This window comes from Apteryx rowi, unplaced genomic scaffold (genome assembly GCF_003343035.1).
Source record: "Apteryx rowi isolate R43461 unplaced genomic scaffold, aptRow1 scaffold_55, whole genome shotgun sequence".
In the NCBI taxonomy this organism is placed as follows: domain Eukaryota; kingdom Metazoa; phylum Chordata; class Aves; order Apterygiformes; family Apterygidae; genus Apteryx; species Apteryx rowi.
The window spans coordinates 1300384-1317910 of NW_020450816.1; the positions used below are offsets into that span (position 1 = coordinate 1300384).

At 38.5% G+C, this 17527-nt stretch overlaps 1 protein-coding gene across 2 annotated transcripts in view; it reads right to left on the bottom strand.

Moving 5' to 3' along the window:
* Positions 1 to 1717: 1717 nt before the first annotated feature.
* The window catches only part of TNIP3 (TNFAIP3 interacting protein 3), a 73494-nt gene continuing 57684 nt past the window's right edge, over positions 1718 to 17527 (bottom strand). For both annotated transcript variants that reach the window (XM_026081492.1, XM_026081491.1), the window contains 3 exons: positions 16212 to 16370; positions 12724 to 12784; positions 1718 to 2653 (listed from right to left, as the gene is read on the bottom strand). In XM_026081492.1, coding sequence (XP_025937277.1) covers positions 2622 to 2653; positions 12724 to 12784; positions 16212 to 16370 — 252 coding nt within the window. In that variant the 3' untranslated portion in view covers positions 1718 to 2621. The remainder of the gene's footprint in view (positions 2654 to 12723; positions 12785 to 16211; positions 16371 to 17527) is intronic.

The following is a 17527-nucleotide window of genomic DNA, read 5'->3' on the forward strand; positions in this document are numbered from 1 at the left end:
AACCAAAGTTTTACCAAGTTTTCCTTCACGAGAAGTCTCTGTGAATTGCTCCGCTAGCAATTTGCCTAGTAATCCTAATATTCCCAAACCCTGAACAGTTCCTACAAAAAATGGAAGAGGAAAAAAAAAAAATCTTTCACAAACATATGCCATGAGCCCTTACTGTAAAATTCATATCCTTACTCACCACTGATACACCAAAATACTGGAGAAAGCTAAACTGAAAGGCTCATATGGCCAATTTGGCAGGTGTTTGGAAAACAAAACATAAAACAAAGACTGGGAAATGCCCAGAAGATTCCTTAAAAGGTTACAGGAAGAACTGGGAGTGTTGATGCTCAGTTTCAGCAAAGCTAGGGAATGGCAAAATTCTTATTTTGAGTACTATAGTTGCTTCTAACTAACATAACTCACCCCCTCAAACTTGCCTGGGCCACTGAAGAAACCAAATCCTTTGGACTATTCGAGTCTGACAATGCTAATTCAAATAGATGACAGCACCTGCATTTGGGAAACATACATCATTATAAGAAAATTAAGAGGAAAGAGCTATAAAGACCTTTTGTATTAATTAAAAACACAAATTTTCTAGCATACTGTGCAAGCGATACCTGACAATTAGCATTATTAGGATCCGCATGAGTCCAGGTTTACAGCATTGGGCCCAAGCCAGTTAAACATTAAAAGCCTGTGACTAAACCAAGAAAACAAGATAGCCCTACAAACTCTGTTTTCTTACTGTGAATGGCTCATGTTGAATCATCTGCTCGGCCAGATAATGCTTGCACAAATTATAAGAAAATGAACTGAGCTCCGCAAATGGAAGGCAAAATCTTCACAGTTAATTGGGGAGAACAGTTGAAGGAAATGAAATGGGGGTTTGTTGCCTCTCACACCAGCTACACAGAGGCTCGTCTGTTTTGAGACTTCACTACATCTTTGAGCGTGGGGTGCTCTACCCACAACACTGGTCACGTGCTGAGAGCTTGCACTGAATTAGGTTACGTTATAACTGGATTTTCCAAAGGCACTGCATTAGCATTTTCCATGATCTCACCCTTATTAGCCAAATTACTAATCAGGAGTAGCACAGTTATATTGTTTGCTAGTTAAACTGTCTGCTGCAATAGTGTCTGCTAGCCAACTCCATATTCATGCAGAGATAAAACTTGTATCTCTAATGGTGACTTGGGAGTTTATTCTGTTGCTAATGTTGCTGTCAAATTCCAAAAAGCAATTTCTTCCTGGAGACTGGTTCACTTGGTCCTTTGCTCATGTTCTTGATTTCATGTCACATGTTAGGAGTGCTCCATTTCTGTGATCAGTGTAGGCAAAAGCAGCACTGCTGTGAAGTTTAACAGCACAAAAATTCCTTCCCATGGACTGTTCCCCACTGCGTCCAAAATAAAATGTTGAAAATGTTTAATTCTTTGAGGTTATTATTTAAATGGAGAGGCCTTTGTATGTTTATGGGAATGGAAGTACCTGTTCTAAAGGCAGAAATCGCATGTGCAGACAATCTCTGACCACTCTGTCTTTGCACAGCTCAGGTGTTTTTAATGGAACTTCAAACTCTCATTAACTACTTCGTTATCAGGAAACTACAGAGGACATCTCACATGGCTTTCTCCTTCTGGTGCAAAAATCTCGGTTCCTTCTTTCAAGTGGGATTCCAGTTGGTTCTGGTACCTACCTTCCAATAACTGTCCTGTTAAAGCCTGAAGGGAAGAGAAAATCCTGCAAGCAGATTATCAAGCAAGGTTTACTGAGCATCCATCACCATGACTTTCTGAAAAGTTTCATAGTCTAAATACAGGTTCATTTAGAAACCCAGGTTTTATTCTCAGATTACAGGTCACACAACTGTGTTCAGATTCACTACAATCAAATTCTTTACTAGATTCATCTGGAAATATAAAGCCATTTTCACTGAGAAGTTAAACCCATGAAATATTTCTATTAACATTCTATTGATACAAATAAGTACACAGAAAAAATCTGATTATGTTTTTCATATAATTTTGGAGCCAAATCAAAAGCAGAGCTGGCCTTGACTCAAAATGGAAGTAGGCACCTTTTATCTGGCATGACATCTGTAGTACCCTGATTACAATTATACAAGTGTGTTGTAACATTAAACAGTAAAACTGTTTTCCTTTTTATCAAACAACCAAGAAAAAAAGTACAGAATTCAAGATGGTACATCAACAAATCATTCCCAGGAATCAAATAAAAAAGGCTGCAATTCTCAAACAAAAAATATCACAACACTATAGGGCTTAAAGCTCTTGAATTCAAAACAGATGTGACAGTCTCTGAATCCCCAGCAATAGCTGCATCTTTTATCATAAGGCATTTTAATAGATTCTCATAGCCAGCACAAACAGCATCTTCAGAACAAAGGGCGGTAACGCTTCCCAGCAGAGTTTAACTGGATCCTGAGGATCACTAGCCTGAATGATCTGCTTTTCTATTGTTCTCGCAAGGATTTCACCAGGCATAAATAATATGTACTGCAGAGATAAGAAGCTAGGGGCAAAAAAAACCAGAACAAAACAGAATAATGAAGTTGCAAGACTAGTTTGCAGCCTTTGGTCTACGCTTCTCCAGGTCAGAGGTGGTCAGGGATGGGCTCCTTTCTCCAAGGATGTATCTGCAAGTAAATCAATACAAATTATTTTGGCATTAAGAAGCACAACTCTCTTATGATTAACTTCCCCCTCTTTTCTGCTTTTTTTCTCCCCCTTTTTGCAGTCAGTATTGTACATCATTGCAAGCCTGCAATCAGGGCAACACAAATTATAGTAAGTATAAAGAAGCAAGAGAGGGTAGGGATATCACACAATGAGCCAATAGTCTCCATCTATCTCTTTACTGTGATCTGTTCCTGAGGATACTTGATATGGAGCAAACAGTAGGGTCTAATAACCAAAAGTCCTCATGTAACCCTTTTAGACCTCTAAAAAGAATGGCTGACATTTGGAAGTGCTTGTTAAATATAGATTAACACTAGCTGCACCCAAGAGAGCAGATAAGGAATGACAGAGGGAAGAATTAAGTAGTACTACCTACTGTTAATTAGGTGTCTGTGGTTCAAACATGTTTTTGATAGTAACTCACTTGAGCTAGGAAAACAAAATATAATTGAAAAAAGGAAATATGCTATTGCCAATGTAACACATACTTCCTTCCTGAAGTTTCAAATGAAACTCTTGACATGCTGTAACACATCACTACTAATACACACACACACACCACACAAGTGCAGAGTACTTTGCTCACAAGAGAAACAGTAAGAGTAAAATATTTCCAGCAGTATTCTGAATTTGCCTAAGAGAATTGCTCTGCAGCTGCTACACAGTAACCCCATCATTCACTTCTGAATGCACCATGCTGATGATATCCAATGTTTGATATATGAAAGAAAATTTGATCCAAAACATCCACATTTGTAGCAAATAGCAGTACCACCTGAATTATTGATTTTGGTGACATCTTTTTCTTTGCAGGTAGTATCTAGAGCTATAATTCATGTTATTTGTCCATGAAAGCCAGGAAGAGCACCAATTAGCAGACCCATTCTTTGTGCATGAGTGAGATAGACAAAGTGATAGAAAGACACAGGTATTTACATACATGCATATATATATATACACACACACCCCTGAAATAGGAAGATTTTCCACAGTTCACATATCCATTGGACTACTATATGTTTACACCATGGCACACATCTCAGTCTTGATTGCCACAGAATTATTTAGAAAATAAAGCTTTTCCAAAGCAACCAATGATTTGATAGAAGTATGAACAGGTACACTTAGACCCTGTAACTCCAGTTTTGCATTTACAGAATTCCAGATAACTCTGATCATATACCTTATGAAAACTCCTTCTGTTTATTCTCAGCTTCCAAATTACAAAGCTCTGTGGTATCAGCATTGACTGCCATAAAAATGAATATGCAACAAAAATGAGCAATGGCTTTCAGGAAGCAAATAGTAAGAACAATACACTATTCTGGTCCTGATTTTCCAGCATCTTCTCTCTTTTACTTCTTTTTCAGTCCTTTCCCTGCCAGAAGGGGGTCCGTAGCATCCCACTGCAGAAATTTGAATCAGCATAACAAATGCAGAGCCAGCTTAATTTCATTTCAAATTAATAGCCCCCCATAACAGAAGACAGGGTGAAACAAAACCTTTCTAGCTAAGAACGTGTTCCAAGTTTCACACCAAATGACAGTATTCATATAACAATATAATCTGAAAAAAGTAGGGGACCTTGATTTTCAGACTCCTCAAGCAGCACTGCAGCGGGGGCAACCTGCAATTAGTTTTGTTTCTTCCCAGTCCTGAGGCCCACTGGGTTTCATACCATCTCTGGGACACACTCAAGTCACCCTTCTTATGGACCTAATTATGCCAGGATGCCACTGGCCCCAAAAGTTTTTGTCCAGCTGGTACAAACCAGCAGATACCACAACATTACAGGCATGGTCTATCACAGAGGAAGGCAAATATGAATATACCATGTAGTTCCCACAAACAATCTGTCTCACCTAAGCAAACATTAAACATTAAGATAACCTTCTGGATATTTTGCAATAGGAGATGGTTTCAGAACCTAGCACAAAGTACTTTTATTCTTAAAATATGTAAAATAGGCAAAGGAATTTGGACTCTGTATAACTAGGATAAGCAGAACTTGGCAATTACTTTAATGAACAAATGGGATGGAACTAATTTTTAAATCTCTTCCTTAGATAATCAATGAGAAACTAAAGATATTTCCAGATAGCAGATGCATGCTTCATCAAGTCAGCAGGAAAGAGAATGAGCTAATCAAAACAACCACCATGTAACCTATCACTAGAATGCCACAACTAACGTTGCCTTCATAGCAGAGAACTCCAAGTTCCCTTAAATGCCTTGATTCTTCCTTACATTTCATTCTCAAAGAAAAAAAAAAAAAAACCTGCCGGTGTGTTTGAACCTTTTAGAAATCTAAACATCTACTGAAAAAATAACAAGATATAGGTAAATCCTGATACATTGTTTCATAGAAATAAAGTCATACTGTTGTTTAAATTACATATCCTGTTCCTCTTTGCCTGGTACTCTGGAAAACTACAAAATTTTCTGTGATCTTTAGCTCAACTTTATTTTTGCCTTTCAAAAAAAAAAAAAAAGGCAAGTTCTCATGCTTCTGGAATTAGAAATTGTGCGTGCTGAGTGGTCTTTTTGTTGCATTGCAGTAGCAGAAATCAAGTTGGATCAGGAAGAATCCTAAAAATAATCAAATTTTCATTCCCAGTGGGACAGTAAGCTGCTAATTAAATACCTGTCTTAACTAGCATGGAGTACAGATGATTTCTACTGTAATGTATGCAGTGAGGGCAAGCTAATACCACAAATGTTTAGGATTTCCCCCCCTGCCCCAGGAAAATTAAGATGTCAGTTTATTAAGTTTCTTCTGTCGGGTTTTCATTGAAGACCTCCATAAACCTTTTTTTTTTTTTTTTTTTTTTTTGCAGCTTTTCATTCCTCCCTCTCTTCCCCCACCCCAGCCAACTATTATTATTTTCAGTGGAAAACAACACACTTCCCCCTCTTCTTTTTCCAATTAGCTCTAATTATAACAATATTAGCAGTAAAGTAGGTACCTTGAGGGCAAAAATCTGGAAAGCAGCAGAGCATGAAAGAGAACAAGAGACAATATTATAATGAAAGTAGCATCATGCTTCTTAAAGTGCTCATGTCAGCATCCCTAGGGCTTTACAGGTTGAGTGCTGCTCTTCTTAGCTGTGCCAAGATGAGCTGGTCACCAGCTGCCCTCACCTCTCTCTCAGCCCTCCACCAGGGCTACCCCTCGAGCTGAGAGAGAATTGAAGGGCTAAGTTTTGGCTTCTCCCTGTACCTGGCATAACTGGATTCAAAGTCAAAATGTACAGTTTAGGTCAAAGAAATTCAGTAGTGATATCAAATATTCTGAAGAGATAACTATAGTTCTTGAATACATGTATTGAGATCAGTAACTGTTTCTGCTGAGAAAACAAATACAGTAAGATTAATTTTGCAAGTGAAAGAGGTAATACATGCCAGCACTTATGGCATGCAAAAAGGTTCTTGTTTTCTGTAAGCTTTGAGCAATAAACTTCTTTTCCAGATAATTTTTGATTAAAAGAATGGGTTCAGGGAAAATCTCCAAAACCCAATCTTTTTTCAACTGTCTTTTCAATTTTGCACAGTTGGATAAGGAAGGAAGTCAATACTGCTTGCCAAATAAAGTGACATTAAGTACACTTGCTGGAATTCTTTATGCTTTGCTCCAAAGAAAGAAAGAAAGAAAAAGAAAGAAAAAAAACAAAAAGTAATTCCAGCTATGCTGAGTGATAAGAGCACAGAGGGATTGAGGAGCTGATTTCCCTCCAAGAAATAATACCAGCATAGCTGATGGAACAAGGCTAAGCTGGAAGAATTTGAGTACATCTTCAGACTAGGTTTTCTGCATAGCAAAGTATATGGGGAAAGACCAGGCCCAGAGGCAAGAAGAAAAAACTATCCTGTTGGAAATACTCTGCTGGTGCAGTGAGACAGCATCTCCCTTCTTCCTTAAACTCTATGTCTTCCATCATTTACCTTTATACATTGCCCTTCTCTCTTCATTGTGACCTTCAAAGAATGCCCTTTTTGCTTTTGAGAGCCTATAATCCTCTCTGCAGCCTGGTGGTTTCCCTATGAGGACCACCTGAATGCTCCTTCCCTGGCAGCCTGATCACTGTTGCAGTCCATCTTTGGAGCATGACTGGACATGCTTCCACACAAAATGTCCCCATCCATCTCGTTGCCTGCTTTCAGCTAGAGTATTTCATGTATGAGGAGATCAGTAAACCTGAATACAGCCCACACTCTTCAGTTTGCAACTGCCTGTTGAATATTTCTGGATTCAGTTCAGATCCCAGTGGTGGAGTGGAGAACTAACCTCTTCATTAGACTGCACTGTGAAAACACAGGGAGAGCAACAGGTAAAAAGGACGCAGGTTAATCCCTTGGCTTCCTGTGGCTATGCAAAGCATTCAGATGGCATATAACTTAATCCTGTAGTGCAGCCTGGCATGAAAGCCACCCCAGCCCATGGGCATGCCCTCAGACTGCATTTCACCGCAAATGTGCAAGGGCATGCAATATATCAACTCATTAAACACATTGTGAAGGAGAGAAATCTTCTCTTATCCTTTTTTGAAAATTATATTCTATGTGATCAGTAACTCTCCATTGTCTTGTGCAACGCCTGGCAGCTCAAAGTGTCTCCAAGTTTCCATGTTTACCAATGGAGAGGCTGTGATTTTTAACCTATGGAGCCTAAGGAGCTTTGGGTTTCTGGGGTCCCAAAGCCACGTAACTGATGGATTCTTTGTTAATATTTAAGTAAACTCCCCAAAGCCATAGACATGATTTTATAAAACAAGCTGGGTGATCAATATAAAGTAGCCAAAAGATGATTACAAAAGAAAGCTTGATTTAGGCCAGCACAGATCTCTATCACAAATTCTTGCAGCAAAGGTAGTGTCATTTCATGGCAGGCTTGTGCTGTAGTCCTGTTCCACTAGGCAAGCAGCTTTTAAGGAGCCCAAAATTAAACTGGACCATCTCTTATTCTGTCCCTGTTAGGCAATGTATTCATCTTGCGTGGAGAATTAGAAGTATTATCAGCCAGGCCTCTCACTGATGCTCAAAAATGCTTTCATTTTCTGGAACTCTTTTCCAGGACATTTTGTGCCAAGAAGCTGTTCTTCCTGTTTCTGGCCTTCCTATGGGAAGTCTCACTTCTCTCATTTTAACTAAGCAAGTGCAGTTCAATTATGGTTTACTCTGCTTGAAGTTCCTCCTCCAACCCCTTATTATGATTTCACCTTAAATTCTGAGATCTCGAGTCTTTTCTTCTGCTCTCTCTTTCTCAGCTGGGAGTTCATATTTTAGTTATTTTTCTCTAAAGGTTCCCATTTTCCCTGATCCATTTCCTCCTTCAGGAGACACACATACATTGTCTTTTACTAGCTTAAGAGTTCTTTACTGCCACAATTCCAATAGGTTGAAGTATTCATTGTTTTGTATTTTGACTGCATTTGACTATATTTGATGTATTTGATATATTTGACTGTATATTCTGACTGTAATTTTCTTTGGGGAGAACTAACTTCTGGTCAAAGAAGGCATTTCAAAAAAAAAAAAGGGGGCAACTACGGACAAAAAAAAAAAAAAAAAAAGATAAAGGTATTTAAATCTTAATTACCAAAACTGAATATAAAGAAAAGCCAAGCCTTACCCACAGAATCCAGTCCTGGGCCCCAGAATGTCTACAGATAGCCAGCAGTTTTTATTTTACTTATTTATGCATATGTGCAAGTAAAAATTGTAAGTAAATGCAAGCATAAAATGTGTACCAAGAAAACTAGTTGTGTTTGGACACCTGCACATATTCACACATGCACGCACACTCCTAACAGTAAATTTCCAGGCTATACTTGAATCAAGGAGGGGATAAGATACTTGAGCATGCTGTTGCGCCAAGCTCTAAACTCTGTTCAGGGACTCCCAATGCTGACATGATTTCAAGGCTGAAGACTGGTCTCCCCAGTCCCAGGTGTCAGCCTGTGGCTTCTCTGGGAGTAACTGGCTCTCTTTATAGAGTATCTTCATCCTTAAGTACTGAAAGGCCTACAGACCCTTCTTTTCATCAGGATTAAATCCTTAAATGGCCCATAGATACTTAGCTGTAAAAAACAGAGACCGATCACTAAAACCAACACTTCAGGATTAAGACCTAAAGACCCCTTTCAGCAGGAATAAATGCTTAAATGTCCTGTAGATACTTAGCTGTCGAAGACAGAGAGAGACAGATTACTAAAACCAACAAGAAGTGTAGAGTAGCTCCAAGGTGTTTCAGTCAAAGTACCAAGGACTGCACAGTCCCTCACTGAACCTCACTTCACTGAAACACTTCTGTGAAAGGAGCTGATATAACCCTGTTTAAATAAGTAGCGATGTTCACTGTTCCAAGCTCTAAAGTTTGGGTTTTTTTGCATAAAGCCACATTTCATAGCTGTAATCTTAGCTGCTTTCTCCCTTTAGCTCCGCTTTGTTCATGAAGCTAAACTGCAAGGATTTCATTTAGACAATTACCATGTGTTGCTACTGTGGAACACTGCTTGTTCATCTTCATTTTGTAAAAAATGGCTTAACAGAAAAAAGGGTAGAGAAGGGTTTTTTTTGATTTTTTTCATTTTTCCCTCCCCCCCCCTTCTTCTCATCCTTCCTTTATGCTGAAGCCTCTCCTAGCCTAATTAGAAAGGGCTCCAAACCAGAAAAGCACCAGATCCAAACCATCACCCCACTGTAAAAGTTCAAAGCTAGAAACAACACCGTTTCTCAGGTCTATGCATAAGTGATCCTCTGCCTACTACCAAAACACAGGTATGTGGGGAAAATAAGAGACTAGAATAGAAAACTTGGAAAATAAGGAATGAAGTGGGGAGAAAAAAGTAGGATAGATCAAATTTCTGTGGCAGTTTTAAAAATATTTCAGTAATTATCCTATTTCTGTGCTAATACAGTAAAAGGTGTGTTTCTTACAGAAAACAAAGACAAAGCAGTTTGTATTTTAAACCAGGCTTCACAGAGGCAGCAGGCCTCTAAGCCTTCTTTGAACTTGGCAGCAGCTAAGAAAAGTAGTGCCAGTGACACCAAAAGTACAGAAATGGCTACATGAGAAGCAGAAAACATGAAATTACAGCTAGCAATATTAACAGAGCATTGTTTAAGGAGATGGAAGTAGCAGCAATGTGAACAGAGGCTAGATTCATAGGGTTTTTTGTTTTTTGTTGTTTATTTAAGTAATGAGTGCATATTTATCTTTATTCTTTCCCTCTGACAGTTTCCACAGTCTTTTACCATGAAATGATCTGCCTGATATCAAGGAGGATCACACTACATAACTTTAGGCACCTTTTTTTGATCTCTAAGAGCCTCTCACTGTAGACAGCTAAAAGATCACTCTGAGCACACAGGCCCCTAACTACACATGGACAGATCTGTCCTCCTCAGAGGAGAAAGTCCAACCCTCTGCATGCCATGAAGTAAAACAGATTTGGATTACAAAGCTGTGGCTTAAGTTTGAATGCCAGCTCAAATGCTCCGAATCGCCTCTGGACACTTCCTTCATGCCGGTTATAGGAGAACCTGAAGATCCTAAGTTAGATGCCTAAAGAATTTGGTATAAATGCATTCCTCCCATGCAAAGGTGGGGGGGGAGGAGGGGGGACAAGGTGGCCACAGACTAGGTGTGGCCACACAAAGCTGCACAAGAAAGCCATGAATCCCTCCTTGGTGACATATGACTTTGCAGTCCCAATGGCATTTACAGCAAACTAGATATTGAGTCCTTGGCCCACAGCTAACTAGAGGCAGTGTAGAGGCTCTCATAAGATTTCAGTGATCTTTAAAACAGGTTTTTATATTTCATTTGTGTTCAATTCTAATGTTACAGTTTGTGACCCATGTTTTGTAATTATTCCTTAAACAAAATACCCATCGTCAAAGGGAAATTTGTTCAGGTAAGGAAAACTAAAGGGTTTACCCTAAAAACAATCTATGGAACTAGTAATTCTAAAAGAGACTGCCTCATGCCTAAAAGTTACTGCATTGGTGTTTAGTTTTTCAGTAATGAAGCCCTGGCTCAGAAGAGAGAAGATTTAATGGTCAGTTTATCATCTAATGAGAAAATGAAAGCTGAGAAATGACACTCAGGAATGCTGCTAAGCATACTAGCTGATTTAAACCCACCATTGTAATTAACACTAGTCCAAAATAGAACAAAGAAATGGAAAAAATATTAAGAATACTTTCATCATGTATTCATGGAGTTTCTATCTTTGAAATCTTGCTCAAAATAAATGTCATAAATAAAGATTTAACATAGGTTACTATATATAATACATAACTAAATCCAGTCTAGTACATTTGAATTTATAGTAGAACTTTTCTGTGATCGATGTCTAATAAAATCATTGTTGTTTTGTTAACAAAGAAATAAAGAATATGAGCCCTGAAGATCATAATGTAGACATACTACACGCTGCTGTATTATGGGACTACTTGAAAATTCCTCTTAATGGGGACTGAAGAAGGAAGAGAAGGGAAAAAAATCTATGAATTTCCAACACACTATTCCATTGAGAAGGAGGTATTCACATGTTCTGGACAAGGAACAATAAGAAAAAGATAGCACATGGATTTTAAAGAGGGTGGTTTTTTTTTTTTTTTTTTTTTAGGGAGCCAGAAGTAAGGCATATAATGAAACAGGGTAAAAGAATTCTCTTTTTTTCATATCCTGTAAGTGTACTGCCCTGGACCACTGGCAACTGGCTGCTGGACTTGTTTCATGCACTGTTATAAACATCCTCTCAGTATCTTCTGGTGCAGTAAGTCACCCTGAGTTAAGTAGGAGGAACTACAAAACTGATCTTCTGCCCACTCCTCCAATCACAGCATTACTTTCCCTACAACCACATCAAAACCGTCCAAACAGTTCCCATATAATTTTAGGAAGCTAGTGCTTTATTTCAAGGTGAGGTTCTACTACAGCAAACTACATTCCCACCATATCCTCTTTTCTGTGTGAATGTGGTGGACAACAAACAACTGCAAATTTTCTCTGTAGCCATTTTTTTTGTGTGGATGTTACAAGGTAGTCTCTCTACCACGCTATATGGTACCCACTCACGCTATGAAATGACACACATATGGAGTGCATACAGTCACTCATGTAGTGCACACGGTCACAGATTTTGCTGGTCCCCTTGCACAACACAGGATGGCGTATTATTCATTTGGGATGGTATCTCTATAAAAAAGGGCCATGAAACATGAGAATACAGCAAAATGCAAACCTTTAGATGCCATCATTCTTAACTCCTTTTGAGAGAAAAGGGGTGGTTTAGGGGAGTTTCTGAAGAAGACGACTGGGAGGGAAGGATTCCCACCCAGAACGACATCCCTTCTTTCTTGTTCTCTCTAGCATCTGTCTTTAGAATGGCCTGAACCAATTACTTTGAAACACCCAAGAACTTTGCAGGATTTCAAATCCAGGTGCAAGGATTAAATACTCCTGGTTTTCAACAGATAGTTTGCACTTGTCTATTTAAATGGTTTTGTTTTCAGAGCTGGCACCTGGAACTATCAGGGCAGATCAAGGCTAGCAATGGGCATTTTTTCTTTAAAGTGAAAGAACATCTTAAAGTCTGTATTTTGTTACCAAGGACTTTGTCTAAACTTTGATCCACCTTGGCTCCCAAGTTCAGCACATCATTAAATATAGCCCTAGTTAGTTCCTGTTGCTTAGGAGCAACAGATGCTCTAACGCCAACTCTGAGAATATCCTTTCCTTCAGACTCTTACTAGGTGCTTAATGAGGCATTGATTTGATCCTATAATATATAATAGGGGTATTTCAAGAATTGCAATGAAGTTTAAAGCCATAACATAGATGGCATCACATTAGAACCCTCGCTTCTGTTGCGTATATCCCAAACTAAGCTCTCTGAAGCAAAACTGTTAAGTAAACACTCAACTGAGGAATAGGACAGTTTAGCATATGTCCCTCAAAGGCCCCCATTAAAAAAAAAAAAGTACATTTAAAATATGCTCTGTACAGCTGTTGTCTTACCATTTGCCTTGTGCTGCACATCTGGCGGAAACTGGTCAGGAACATACCACTGATAGTCTGGCTGCACAGAACAATAAAACATTATTACAGCAGTATGGACTTCATAGACACTTCAAACAAAAGAATAGTGACATGTTAAAAATATAATTGTACTGTGAAGTTTTTTTTTTAGTCATACAAAAGTAGTTTACAAAAATCTTATATTTGGCTTTAAATTTCCACTGATCAAGTTTTTCAGCTTGCTTGTTTTTTTGTTTGGTTGGTTTTTTTACAACATGTGGCTTAGATGCTGCACTCAGAAATATTGGTATAAACCTTTCTATATTCCACAAATCAAAACAAACATTAACAGAAACAAATCAGATTTTAAAAGGGCTTTATAGTGTACTGTGGCTAAGGAATGAGGAGACAGGGAGAAATAAAATGCAGATACTATCAGATGTCACATTTTTAACTGGCTCCGTCCTACTTAAGAAGCCCAGAGAAACCTGGTATGCATCGATCTGACAGGTGAAGCTGTTCCAGTTTGAATGCATGTGTAACAGTTTTTTTGGTATCACAGAAATAGTCCTTTGAATAAAGGTCTCTCTATTCCTCTCTTCCCCACAGATGAGCATTAGTGTTACAATTATATGAGCTGATATCAAGCAACTTCTTGAAAACGCTGTGGGATGGGAACATTCCCCATCTTTCTTAGAAGAGGAAGTACTGGGAAGGTTATGTCCACATAAATGTAGTTTTGTCCAGCAAAATCCTTCATGATTAGCAACAGCAAGGGAGAAAGAAATATTGCACTATAGCTTATACCACACACTGCAATAAATGAGTAGAAAATTACCCTAGAGAAAACAATTTTAGGACCAATCAATTCAGTTGAAGCTGCATTAAGTTGTCTGTCTGATTTTAAAGGTACACACAAGTTTATAAAATTACAAGTAATTACTGCTTTAAATTAAACCATGGAGAGAATTCCTGTTTTGCAGAAATTACTTTGGCAAAATCCCAAGTAATCCCAAGGAGACTCTTAAAGATTTCAAGTCATAGAGAAGAAATTTCATTGACTTCTAAAGAAGTTTTGCCTAAATTAAGATGGCAGGATGTGGCTGTAGATACAGAAAACAGATTTAAGCTTCATGCACATTGTCCTTGGTGGTTACATAACAATAATCAACATTATACACTGTCAGGAAAAAGGACTGCCCCCTTTTCACTGAAATCATACCATTCACAGGAATTAACTAATTCTGTGCTTGCAGGCAAACAAAATAGGCTTTGATACAAAACACTTAAGATTGTGCTTTGCTTTAAGCACAGGTAGTTTTTGCACTGATGGCTCAAAATACACTTACTTGCATTGCTTTTCTGAGTTTCTATTGAATCTTCTGTTCTTTAATCTATTCTTCCCTATCATACATACTTATAAAATGCAAACTTGAAAGAAATTCAAAAGACAGAAGAGATGTACTTCATGTCAGACTAAGCAAAACACTTCTATGGCAACGTAAAAAAAACTAAAAGGTGCAAGATACAAAAAGAACGAAAAAGCAAAAACACAGACTAAACACACGCGATTACATATGTTAACTCAGGACACTCATTAAATCCTAACACCTTTCTTCATTGCTGACAAATTGCTCAGGGAGTTATCAAAAGCTCAGAGCAGCAGTGCTACACTTGCACAGAAAAAGAATTTCAAAGGAAACTCTGAATGAAACTGGGAGTTACAAAGCAACCAGTCAGACTGACCCCAGTGTTCCAGCAAGAATGGCAAAGTTGTAAACCCAGTGATCTCTTGCAGAATTAGAAACCCAGATGATGAAAATTCAGGGAGAAGAGCCAGAATAATCTGGGACAGTGGCCAAACTGGAGTGATAAACGTTCTGCAATACTTCCAACTCTGACAAATAGATAGATAAGCCCACTCCTGAAGTACAGAAATGACTTGTTTGACCACAACTTCTCCATTGGATTCTTGCAGTCTGAAAGCCTAATACATGTTTTGCAAAAGCTAAGCTATTCACAAATAACGAACGTCTTTGATACATGACAGCTTTACAAACATAAACAAATAACTCATTTAAAAATGAGATTCGCCATGCTTAAATTTGTCCTCTCTATATTTTAACAAATACAGCCCTTCTCTTCAGCACTTTGAATATAAAATAATCCACAGCACTTCAAAAATATCATTCCTTGAAACAGCTTGAAAGAGAGTTCAACACTCATCCTCCCATAACCTGCCCCAGGGCAAAGCATTCTCCCGCATGCTGAGGGAGAAGTAGGAAGGCAGGGCCCTGTTGTGCGCCAGGGAAAAAAAAAGGCAGATTTCCCATTTTGTTAGCCACACTCAGATGTAGCTTGCACTTCTGCTAATTTTTATTTTTGTTTTTTGTAATATACAGGCCTACTTGGGAAAGTTACAGTGCTAAAGTGAGCACAGCCAGAGTGCACCACCCTCACTCAGCAGAACCTTATTCCTCAAGTTATCCCATTTCAAATCAGAGTACCAGAAGGAAGATACTACTAGAGTGGTATTGCCTGACAGCAGACAGTTATATTATCCGTGAATACAGAAACTGTAAGCAAATCAGGAAAGTCATTTTCCAAAGATAGGGCCAGAGAAAGAAATATTCAGTGTAAGACATGGATATAGGTTATATTAGTCAACAAATTTTCTTAGACCGAATGGAAGAAAGACAACACAATAATTCTGACTGCAGCTAGATCCTCATTTTTGTTACTACTGTTTCTTTTGAACACCCAGAACCGGGCTGTACAGACCAGATCCGCATTTATGAATTTGGGCTAACAATAGAGCTAGAAAGCTAGAAATGTGTGACATGGATGTAAATTAATCTAAAGAAAAAAAAAACCAGCAAGAGTCAAATCAAATATCCTTATTTTTTTTAAATTAAAGAATGACCACCAGTATCACTGAAAACCAATACACAATAATTCGCTTTTTCTTCTTAGTGGTATTACAGATAAGCTTACTTTGGCAAGTACTATTTACAACATATAAGAATATATACTTCAAGTATAACTTATCAACTGTATGTCTAAATTATTGTTATTTTTCCTCTCTATGCCTAGAAGAATAAATTGTAGAAGCATTACAAAGGGCAATGTTAACATTAATATTCACTTGGTTATGCTTCACTTGAGACACGGCAGCATTCTGTGCAATTTAGTACCAAAGACATTGGAACAGTGGGGAAGAAAAGAACATGCTTATTGAAAGAAACTTGGCATCTTTGGCCAGACAGACAGGGAAGAAAGTCTAGAGAGATCAAGAAGGCTGTTCTAGATCTAGGAGTAATTCTGAAACCAGCACACAATTTTGATCTGGAAACAAAAACAAACTGGGAGACAAAAGATGTAGTTATTGGTGAGGACAGCGGTGTGATAGCACTACATTATTCTTCTGTGGTTACCATGCTGTGAGAAAATCAGTGGCCTTGGGAAATGGGAAACAGTGGGAACCTTACTGAGTGCTGTTGCTGTTCATGTGTCCCGCGAGACATTGGATGTACTCGAGGATCTTGATAGTGAAGAAGCAATCCACAGTTCCCATAACTAGTGCATGGTGAGAGAAAGAGTGGAGGGGGGAAGCTGGGCTGCTCAGTCTTTACTGGGAGGTCTTTTGTCTGCCAAAATACAAGAAAAACAAGAAATGCATTACTAGCAGGAGATGTCAACCAACAGAATATCCACATACAAGTTCACCAGTAAAAAACGGAGAAGAACCACCCCTCACAGCATGGGCCGCAATACTTCTAAGTTAGCCCCTTCAGAGTGCTAATGATTAAAAAAATTATTTAAGAAATCTGACTTCTACCACGCCAGAATCTTGACGCTCCTTATTTGATAAAATATTGGTTTCAATATATGGCAAGTATATTCCTGGGTGTTTTCTATAACCAACAGGCATTATCATTACACACAGTAGCATTCAATAGTTTCAAACAAAAGTACATGGATAGGCACTTGCATAACAAGAAGAATAAATAATATTGGTAAAGGAACAAATTCTAAGGTCTCAAGCTTTGGTTCTGTCTTTTCTTAGGCCTTCTGAGGCCCGGTACAGTCACTTGGAATTTGCCTAAAGACAGAGCAAGGAGGAGCAAAAGCTGAGTCAGAATTAAATAATTTGACTTAAGAAAATAAACTAATAGATATACTATATGACTCCTCTCATGTTTCAAGTCCTTCACAAGCTCTGTTTAATCAAATCACAAGGCAGGAATAGACAAACGAGATGAGCTAAAGTTAAAGCGTACACTTCCAATGCCCCAACTATTCAGCACTGGCTGTCTGTGGGTGTGTGTGTACCTCAAAATTTCCTGTGGTAAAGGCAAGGCACTGCCCAGCGTAAAAGAAGAAATTGTACAGGGGCAAACACCATGGAGCAGCTGACACTGCAAAATTGCACCTGATGCACTGCAAAATCACACCCTACCTGGTCTCTCTCATCTGCCCATAGTCACAGGTACTTCATGGAGTAAATTCAGGACAGCAATTGCAGTTGAACACACACACAGCTTAAAACCTAGTACTGAGACTCTTCATATGGACAAACTTCAGGCACAAGCTCCGGCATCCTCGATCTCCATTAGAATACACCAGTGAGTCCCAATATGCGTCCTACAGCTTATTTCCAGTTATATAAAGACCTGCTCTTCTGGTGGGGCAAGAGAGGTAGAAGGAAGGAGGGAACTTATTCTTAAAACAAAGAGCTTGAATCCTTTAGTGCCATGTCTAATGCCACTGACTTTGATGACTGATGTATAGAAGGAAAGGCTGA